This window comes from Anopheles coustani, chromosome 3 (genome assembly GCF_943734705.1).
Source record: "Anopheles coustani chromosome 3, idAnoCousDA_361_x.2, whole genome shotgun sequence".
In the NCBI taxonomy this organism is placed as follows: domain Eukaryota; kingdom Metazoa; phylum Arthropoda; class Insecta; order Diptera; family Culicidae; genus Anopheles; species Anopheles coustani.
In genome coordinates, this window is record NC_071288.1 from 70360610 (window position 1) to 70370354 (window position 9745).

The window sequence follows — 9745 nt, forward strand, 5'->3', positions numbered from 1 at the left end:
CTAAGCCGGTTATTGCGAATCGGAACTGGGTATCGGAAAATAAAATCACACCCCCGATGATCCATTCGCGCGCGACGAAGAAGATATGTTACGTTACCTTGATAATTCCGGACCATTCGGGCAGAGGTGAAACAAACGATTTGCTAGCCACGTCCGATTTACTTGTCCTTTCCTATCTACTTTGTTATTTTTTTTTTGTTTTAGTAAATGCGATGTTTTGTAAACACATGGAAACGAGCGATGCAAGCGATGTTTTTTGTTTTACTTTAAATCAGGGGTCGGCAAAGTCGGTCCCGCCAACTGATGTTATCTGGCCCGTGGGAAAATTTTAACGCTTCATACACAAAACCCGAGGTATTTCTGTTGAACCAGGTATTTCTGTTATATGTTGAAAAAAAAAATAAAAGAAAATAAGTATGAAAATGTTCAAAACAGTTTAATGATAACATGTCCAATATTTTATCTTTTACCACTGTTATGAAACTTCACTATTTAGAATCGTCAAGTCTTCGTTTAAGGTATTCAGCCGGCGCTTTCGGTTTTCTTTTAACCATCTGGCCCTTTTTAGAAAATGTATGCCGACCCCTGTTTTAAGTCATCAGTTCACCAACACTCAAAAGGGGTGACATCTTGCCACTGTTTAGCTTTCCTGTAGTCTCACGACAAACTGCCCTTTGGGGTTGGTGTCTTGTAGTTTATTTCGCTGTAGCGTCTTGCCGATAAGAAACTAAGACCTTAACGTCGTACGACTTGGGCAAACACAAACGGTCAGCTAAAACCATCCTCCCCAACGGCTGCCCGTTTAGTTGTGGCCCAGACACTGGGAGTAGTGGAAACAACCTTGCCAGAGGGAAAAAAAGTATACCAGACCATCGGAAAAGGTGCGAAAACGAACCCTCCTGAAGTGTGGATAAAAGTGTGAATTTAAATTTGGTTAAATAAATTGTCCATCTAACTAACCAGTGAGCTTCGGAAGTGATAAAACAAATTCAGTGAATTTTGGTTTTGAATTTTAACGAGTGTTTGCAACATGTTTCGCTTTTTCCGTGCCCTTCCTATCGTACGCCACGAGCCGAGGTGCTTGTGTGCAAGGATGGCACCTTTTACACAGCGCTTTTCCACCGAAGCGGACCCAATTGTGCATCTTCCTGGGTTGGGAAAACTGAAGGGATCGTACACTCGGACGGCCTGGACAGGCGCTCCGGTGCAGCAATACCTCAACGTACGCTACGCCGATCCACCGGTCGGTAAGAACCGCTTTCGGGCTCCGGTTCCCGTGCAGCCTTGGGATGGCGTCCAGGACGTGTCGGTTCGTGGCCGGGAAGCACCCTGCTATGGCGATCTGAAGAAACTCCCCAAGGACCGGCTGGGACCGGAGCTGGAAGATTGCATCAGCCTTTGCGTGTACACGAAGGACACCACGGTCAAGCGACCGGTGGCGGTGTACATCCACGGTGGTGGTTTCTACAGTGGCAGTGCGGCCCAACATCCACCGGAGTACCTGCTGGAAAAGGATATCGTTCTGGTGGTGCCTCAATATCGGCTCGGTGCGCTCGGGTTCCTTTCCACCAAGACGGAAACCATTCCCGGCAATGCGGCCATCATGGACGTACTGCTGGCGTTCGAGTGGGTCCAGAAGAATATCGAACATTTCGGTGGAGATCCGACGCAGGTGACCGCCGTCGGGCAGTCGGCCGGTGCGGGCATTTTATCGTCGTTACTGTTCAGCCCGGCCCTGAAGGAGTTCTACTTCCAGCGGGTCATTCTACAGTCCGGTGGCCCTTTCGGTAGCTGGCAGTTCGATCATAACGGTGAGCGTAACGCACGGGATATTGCACGCCGAGCTGGATTCGATCCGAAGGCTCCACTCGAGCAGGTCGAACAGTTCCTCGTCGAGCTGGACACGTACTCGTTACTGAAGGCGTTCATGCAGCACAACGTAAGTCGGGGAAGTGTAGATTAATCCATCTGATCGATCGGTAGCTAATCCACTCATATCTGAATGTACGCAGTGGCAAGGGCTCCCGAATGGAATCAACAACACTGGCGGTCGCATGACCATCGGTGGACCATCGCAGCTGTTCCCGGCGACACCCTATCAGGTGATGAAGGCTGGTGGAGGGCGAAAAAACATTCCCATGCTAACGGGAGTCGTAAAGGACGAAGGAACATTTGCCCTCGTGGACGTGTTTACCATTCTAACGGCACTGAAGCTGCACGACAAGAAGGACTTCCTGCGATTCGACGTGATCGAAGAGATTCAGCGAATCCTCGGTACGGTGGAAGTGTCCTGCTCCGTAACACCGCTGGCGGTGAAAAGTATGCTCGACATGGAAGCGGCTGCAAATGGGGATATCATAAAGATGATTCCGGGATTAATCGATGTAAGGTGGCTTTTGGTGACGAAAGGAAACATCTCACCATATTTGGATGCATCTTTGGTTTTTTCCTTTTTCTTAGCTTTGTGGGATGCACTTGATGAAATCCGGTGTCCTCCGGATGGCACAGTACAACAGCAGACACACACCTAATCAGACATTTGTCTACTCGTTCGATTACCGGGGCGAGCACACCCGGTTCGGGTACGATCAGGACGTCCGACAAATTCCGTTCGACGGCGGTGTCCATCATACGAACGATTTGCTTTATCTCTTCCCCTACCCGCCATCGGCCGCTCAGCTGAACGAACCGGACACCGCCATGGCGAAGAAGATGGTCGACCTGTGGGGTTCATTCATTACCGACGGTGTCCCGACGGCACCGGACCTTCCCCAATGGCCCGCATTTAACCGTAAGTAGGAAACGCCAACAAGAAAACCCCCCCAAACCGTGTGACGTAAACCCCTTTCGCTGCGCTTATCTCCCGCACCGACAGAAATCTTCGGCCCGTACGTTCACCTGAACGGTCAGTTTACGGTAGGTAACAACTTTTTGGACGAATTCACGGTCAACGCTGACGCCGCCCGCCAACGCCGCCGACAAACAGAGGCCTCACAATCCACCGGAAAGGAAGCCACCGGGTCCAATCGGGACCGGTTAATCCAACAGAATCTTACCCAACAGCAGCGGGCCTAGTGATTTTTAATCCAGTTCTCGGACCGACGGTTTGATAAAAATGACAAAATAAAAATAACGCAAAATAAGATAAGTGATCACCAGCCGCCGCAGACCGAAAAACAGCATGTCGACAGCGTCGTACGATATAAATGTTGTTTAGAAAATTATCTGCTAGCGGTGTATCTCCAAGTAGACTATATCGACGTCCGATGGACGAACATTGATAATAAAGATTAAATGATAAAATGCCGACGTACATGTTTTAGCGATATTGGCACGCAATTTTCCTTCCGCATCGGGAGCGAGTTTTAGACAAATTTCACCATTAGTCAACCGTTAGTCATGTTTGGATTAACCTTGCCGAAGGGTAACAGCTTAAAATAAACGATGCTAACCTATACTGTGGGGGCTATATTTATTCCAAACGTACTTTAAGAGTTTCATTCGAAAGAAAAAGATAAATGAACCGACCAGCTCTCAACTAATTGAGCAAATTTAAACGAATTATAAACAAGTCCGTGGTAACGACGAAAACAGAAACTGAAAATTACTTATGTGGTATTTAAATTACACAAATATTCGCATTTTCTGATAATAAATTCGCCAGACGTTTATGCAAAAGATGAAATGTGAAGATATAAGTCACGTTTTCTAGAAACAAACCTAAACACACGACAACAAACAAATTTACAAATAAGATTTGTTTGAATATATCGCTTTCAAATCAAAAGAAAGAGTAAGATAAAGTATTCAGAATGCAGATCAACAAGCAGAGGGCTTCTAACGCCTACTACGTTCTTCCATTTCGACAAAGTTCATTGCTATCTTAGATATAACATTCTTGGTAAAGTGAAAAGTAGTTCAAAAATAAGTACAAGCAAGACTAACCACAGAAACGCCCCACGGTATGCAATAAAAATGTGAATGTGGTTTAAAAACTATTCACCTGTACGTAAAACGACAAACGATAACTTATGCGATAACGGTTATCGCGGCCAGTGAAATCATACTGACCGCAGCCTACATTGTTTGAATATTTTGAATTCCAAGGCTGGTTTTTAAAAGACAGTTGGACCGAGTTTTAAATCGAGCAGTGTTCACAGATTTGTTCAGTTTCACATTAAACAAATAAAATACACAAAACTTTTGAAAAACACAAGGGATGTTTGTGCTCATAACTGTAGGATTACAGCTTCTCTGAAAGACTCTCTTGGTACGGTTAGAATCAATCATAAAAATATACACTTCACCGACACTACACTTCCAGATTGGAGTAATGTTAATTGGAACTTAAATATGACTATTAACGCTCAGATAATAAGACGATCGTGCAGATCAAATAAACCTTCATACGTAGTTAAACATCAGTAGGTTACCTCACATACCTAAATTCAACATCACATAAGTAACCATAACTCGCTGCCATTAAATACGAAAAGATATTTTTAGAAGTTTGACTGTCTACCTCAACCGTTTAGCAGTACTGCCCTGCCCGTTTCGGCTTTTCTTTTGAGCGAGTAAAGGCAAAGGTGCTTTCCGCCTCAATCCCTTTATCGGTTGGCCTATAAAACCGACGCTGGCGGATCCGACACATGACGACAGTGAGTGTGCGTGCAGAATAGGGAAAATCGCAATGTTTCTTGTTTGCAAAAATAAAATAAAAAAGCAGTTATCACCCTCCGCTCTAATCGTCTTAAGCAGTTACAGCGGCGGGTTTGGTAGACACAAAAATGTACAGGATAAAAAGCAAAAAAACCCCAAATGACGTGCGGACAGACGAGCAGTTATCCAGTGGCGTTCGGAACCTCCGGTCAGTTTGGCGATGGCATCGATTAGCAGAACACTTCTTCTGCCGGGGCGACGAAACGGTATCGGTCTTGTACGTGTCCTATCCTCCTCGGTAAGAAAATACTCGACCGGTATGGAGTGTCCGATCGTAGAGCTTCCGGGGCTCGGGAAGCTACGAGGTTCCACGACGACCGGTGCCTGGACGGGGGTGAATATTTACCAGTTTTTAAACGTGCGCTACGCCGAACCGGCAACCGGTGAACGACGCTTCAAACCCCCGGTACCCGCGAACGCCTGGGACGGGGTGATGGACGTGTCCGAGCCCAAACTAGGTTCGCCAGTGTACAAGCGGATGAAACTGCTAACCGACGAACAGAAGGCGCAGAACCTCGAGGACTGTATCAATCTCAGTGTGTTCACGAAAGACTTCAGTGCGCGCAAACCGGTCATAGTGTACGTGCACGGTGGGGGTTTCTACGACGGTGCCATCTCGCACTACCCGCCGAACTACATCATGGAAAAGGATGTCGTGCTCGTGGTGCCCCAGTACCGACTGGGGGCCCTCGGGTTCCTGTGCTCCAACACCAAGCAAATCCCGGGCAATGCAGGCGTCATGGATGTGGTGCTGGCGTTCGAGTGGGTTCAGAAGTACATCGCGCACTTCGGCGGAGATCCGCAGCAAGTGACCGCTATGGCGCAGTCGTCGGGTGCGGCGATGGTTTCGGGCATGACCTACAGTCCGCTGGTGGACACGGAGAAGCTGTTCCATCGGCTGATACTGCAGTCCGGCAACTGCCACGCCTCGTGGGTTTGGGATCGCAACCCGGAACACAACTGTCGCGATATCGCCGGGTTTGCCGGATTCGATCGGAAGGCACCGCTGGAGGACGTGGAACGGTTCCTCATGCAGCTGGACGTTTTAAGTCTAATGAAAGCCTTCACCCAGCATTACGTAAGCCGGAAGATAAGGTTCACCATCTATAAAGTGATATTTAAACCTGAGATTTTTTTATCATTCGCAGCGTGTTCGAACACCCAACGGAACCGACACCATCGGTGGGACTCGCATGGTTTTCAACGATCCAAACGGGTTGTTTCCGGAAAACCCATACTATACCATGCGAAAGGGAGGAGGACGTACAAATTTACCCCTCCTAACGGGCGTGACCCGACACGATGGAACGTTTGCCTTCCTGGAGGTGTTTCAAATACTGATGATCAAGAAACTTATTGGTGATCCGCATATTACCATCCACCGGATGGTGGATGAAGTGAACCAAGTGCTCGGAGTCGACGATCCCCGGTGTGCCGTGCGCACGATGGCACTCGCACAATATTTCACCCACGAACAGCTGGCTTCGGGTGACTTAAGGCAACTTGTTCCCGGGTTCTGTGATGTAAGTTCGGTGACATCCGAAAACTGTAAGCATCCGAAGTCCAAATTGTTTCCCTTTTACTGTTTTAGCACACAGCCGACGTTCTTATCAAAGGGCCCGTATTGAAGATGGCACAAAACAACGCAATGTATCTGCCGGAGCAGACGTACCTGTACAGCTTCGACTACGCGGGAGAACACACGCGCTTCGGATACGGTGGAGATACCTCGGCCATTCCGTTCGATGGCGGTGTGCATCATTCCAATGATCTTATGTACCTGTTTCCCTATCCGCCAACGGCGGCCAACCTCAACGAACAGGACACCGAGGTTGCCAAGCGTATGGTTGACCTCTGGACGTCGTTTGCGATTAGTGGAAAACCTCAAGCCGATGGAATCCCTTCATGGCCCGCCTTCAACAGTATGTTTGCCGTATGGACGAACAGACGAAAGCATAAACTAACAAACAATGTACTTTTCGATCTTTTCAGACGTCCTGGGTCCTTATCTTAAGATAGACAAACAGTTTACCATCGGAAAGGACTTCCGGCAGGAGTTTACTACCGCGCTCCAGGATCCTTCACAGATTCAGAAAAAGAACACCAAAAAACCAAAGGGAGAACAATAAAAACGAAATCGTGGGGGGTGACGGATTTGGTATAGGATTGTTGTGTTGTTATTTTCCTAATAAACCAAATGCATTTTTGATGTGTATAATTTTCACTGTGGACATGACAAAGTTTCCCCAGAACTTCGTAATTTATAGCCCGTAAAACGTTTGTAAAATGAAACATTATCTACAATAAGAATATAGGAACTCTTCCTACATCTTACACCGAAGACCGAAATATATAAATATATAAAAGAATACATAAAAATATAAGAGTTGAATGTTAGGAAGTGTATGGTAATGTTAAACGATTAACGATCCAAAATTAGTACCCTTTAATTCAAACACACAAATATTTACATGATGATGGAGCGAACGTAAATAGCTAATTGTAGGACAAGTGAAATTTCTATTGAAAGTTACAAAACTTACCCGGGTAAGCGATTTATACAGTTGGGTTAATGTGATTTCGAAATGTATCAGTCTAGAATATTTTTAAAAGTTTTATTTATCATAAGTTGCCACCGAAACTGTTTACCGTATAGTGTGGATATATTTGGTTAACTTTAAGACGGCTCCATCTTTCGCTTCCAAGCAAAAGTTGGCACCCGATGTTCGATACCCAGTGCCGGTGGCATGCTCACTGCCTTGAAATGACTTCTATTCTTCCCCATAATTCTTCCCCCTTTCTCTCTCTCTCTCTCTTCCCTTCACCCATAGTCCCATTTGGTACATGTTGTGCGATCTTACCAGCAAAGCGCAGCACGTTTAGCGTCGCCGAAGCACCGGATTTGGATTGTCCTCGACGACCACCGTCTTTGTCATGACGTCGTAGATGGACCGGTTGTGCCGGAAACACAGTAGCAGCAAACACATTGGGAAGAAAAACGCTATCACGACGTTTTTCACGACGGCCCGAGCAAACGCACGGCCAAAGCTGGGCGTTGTTGCGGGGTACAGGAGTGCCCGGAGTGGCGTTTGATTGTTCAACAGACCGGGTTGGGGTTGCGGTTCGAGCACAACCACCGACTCGACGTGGACGATCCGCAGGCCCATCAGCATTTTCCCGGGGGTCGCACTACCCGGTATGACTTGTACATGGGCCGTCCAGACGGCTTCGTATATGCACACCGCAATCTTAATCACTATCTCCAGGAATATCAGCTCGGAGGTAAACGATAGCAGTTCGGTGTAATCTTCCTCGAACGAGTTGCGGATAGCATCCAAATCCATGTACAATCTAAAAAAAAGAGAAGGTGTAGAAATGGAATATGTATTAATATGACTGAACAGACTGTGTGTTTATCGACATGATTGGTAGGATCCCAGCGTAACACTTACAGATCTATCTCGAATGCATCAATAAAGGCCAATGTTGTCATAATTTTCAACAGAAAAATGATGACAATATCGATCGCCTCGGCAGCGAATCTTTTCCAGAGCGGAGCAATCACGTACTCATATCCTCCGTGTCGATTAATAGCTGCGAAGTAAATAAAATACGTTATTGTGACGAATTGCGTTGCGACGTCCCGACGATTGAATTCGCTAGCACATACCCTCCTCTTGGCGGGTCTGATCCGATGTATCGTTCCTTCCTCGAGCATGTCCTCCATTTGGTCCTTGCGATGGCACTTGACCTGACGGTGTGCCCGACGAATTTGAGGAACCTGTAGAAGCGGCCGCAGCAGCCGCCGCTACGGCAGCGTTGATCGTGGCGGTGGTAGTGGCCGTTCCCGTCATGAAAGCATTCAGCCCCGGAATGGCCGCGGACATGGTGCCACCGGCATTCAGCTGAAACAGCTGTGGATAGTTGCTCATCAGGTAGTACGGGAAGTAGGCCTGGATGTGGTTTTGCATGTCTGCATGGTACACCCAGGTCCGCAGTAGCTCGAAATAAATCTGTTTCGGTGATTTACTCATATCCAGCTGCGGCACACCGTCGATGGGTTTATCCTTTTCACTGGTTTTATCTTGTTCGTCTCCCATGATGGCGAAGAATCGAGGAGGATGAGCTAAGAACGAACGAAACTTGCACAAGCAGTGATTTGTTTTGCAATGTTTTTCCAGCGCATCGATCTAGACACAAACAGAAGGTTCAACAATCGGTCGATTGTTCATCAAGTCTGTCAAACTGCCAAAATGGTAAACAAACCATTGTTCTTGTGAAACAAGTAGCACTCATCGTGAAAAAAAGGGATTAATTTCAGGAAACAGAGGTTTTTTTTAATAGTTAAACACAGTTTGCAAAGTCCTAATGTATTTTCTTGCACAATCTAGTAATTAAAACAATCCTGCAACTGAAATTTCATTTCCAACTGTCAGATTGACACACTGTAATCGATGAAAGAGATAATGTCGATGAAGCTCTTTGTGTCATTGATAGAGTTCTGAACCAGCCAACGATGACGTGTTACCGTCCGTCCACACGGCGCTGCGACAATTCTGCGACCGGGGTTTCTGCGACCGATTTGTGCTCACCGGAAGTGTCAAAGTAATCAAAAGTAGCCCAAGTCGGCCATCTTGCATGTCAAAAGTGTCGCAGAAACTCCCGCCGGCACCGGGTCGCGGCGTTGGACGATCTGGCCAACGTTTGTGTCGCAACTTTCTGCGACATTACAAAAAGACCGTTATTCGTATGTAAAAATGGTCATTGTCGTGGTTTGCTCGACGAGAAGGAGTTTTGATATAGTAAATAAATATACTGGCGTGCTAATTCATGTTTTTAATGCGTTTTTTAATTTAACTATTGTGTTAAAATGAAAGAATGTAAATAATGATTATAATGTAAATGCACCCTATAGCATATTTTTATTATTCTACAAAGTCAAAAATTAATGCTTTTCAAAAACATTAATGTTAATACAAGTAACCGTTAAAAGCGTTATTTTGGAAGCGCTTAAGTATTAATACCT

The 9745-nt window shown here is 46.3% G+C and overlaps 3 protein-coding genes across 3 annotated transcripts; 2 read left to right on the forward strand and 1 right to left on the reverse strand.

Annotated features, from left to right (window-relative positions):
* Positions 1 to 1093: 1093 nt before the first annotated feature.
* On the forward strand, positions 1094 to 3075 carry LOC131266147 (glutactin-like). Its single transcript, XM_058268517.1, has 4 exons — positions 1094 to 1939; positions 2013 to 2384; positions 2461 to 2791; positions 2876 to 3075. Exons 1-4 carry the CDS (start codon positions 1094 to 1096, stop codon positions 3073 to 3075), a joined length of 1749 nt encoding a protein of 582 aa, XP_058124500.1.
* Positions 3076 to 4879: 1804 nt separating this feature from the next.
* Positions 4880 to 6848, forward strand: LOC131266158 (liver carboxylesterase 1-like). The gene is made up of 4 exons (XM_058268528.1): positions 4880 to 5797; positions 5868 to 6242; positions 6311 to 6641; positions 6712 to 6848. The coding sequence occupies exons 1-4, from the start codon at positions 4880 to 4882 to the stop codon at positions 6846 to 6848; spliced, it is 1761 nt and encodes a 586-aa protein (XP_058124511.1).
* Positions 6849 to 7518: 670 nt separating this feature from the next.
* On the reverse strand, positions 7519 to 8891 carry LOC131258603 (protein FAM8A1). Its single transcript, XM_058259957.1, has 3 exons — positions 8390 to 8891; positions 8172 to 8313; positions 7519 to 8070 (listed from the first exon to the last, which is right to left on the reverse strand). The coding sequence occupies exons 1-3, from the start codon at positions 8817 to 8819 to the stop codon at positions 7599 to 7601; spliced, it is 1044 nt and encodes a 347-aa protein (XP_058115940.1). The 5' UTR covers positions 8820 to 8891; the 3' UTR covers positions 7519 to 7598.
* Between the last annotated feature and the right edge of the window lie 854 nt (positions 8892 to 9745).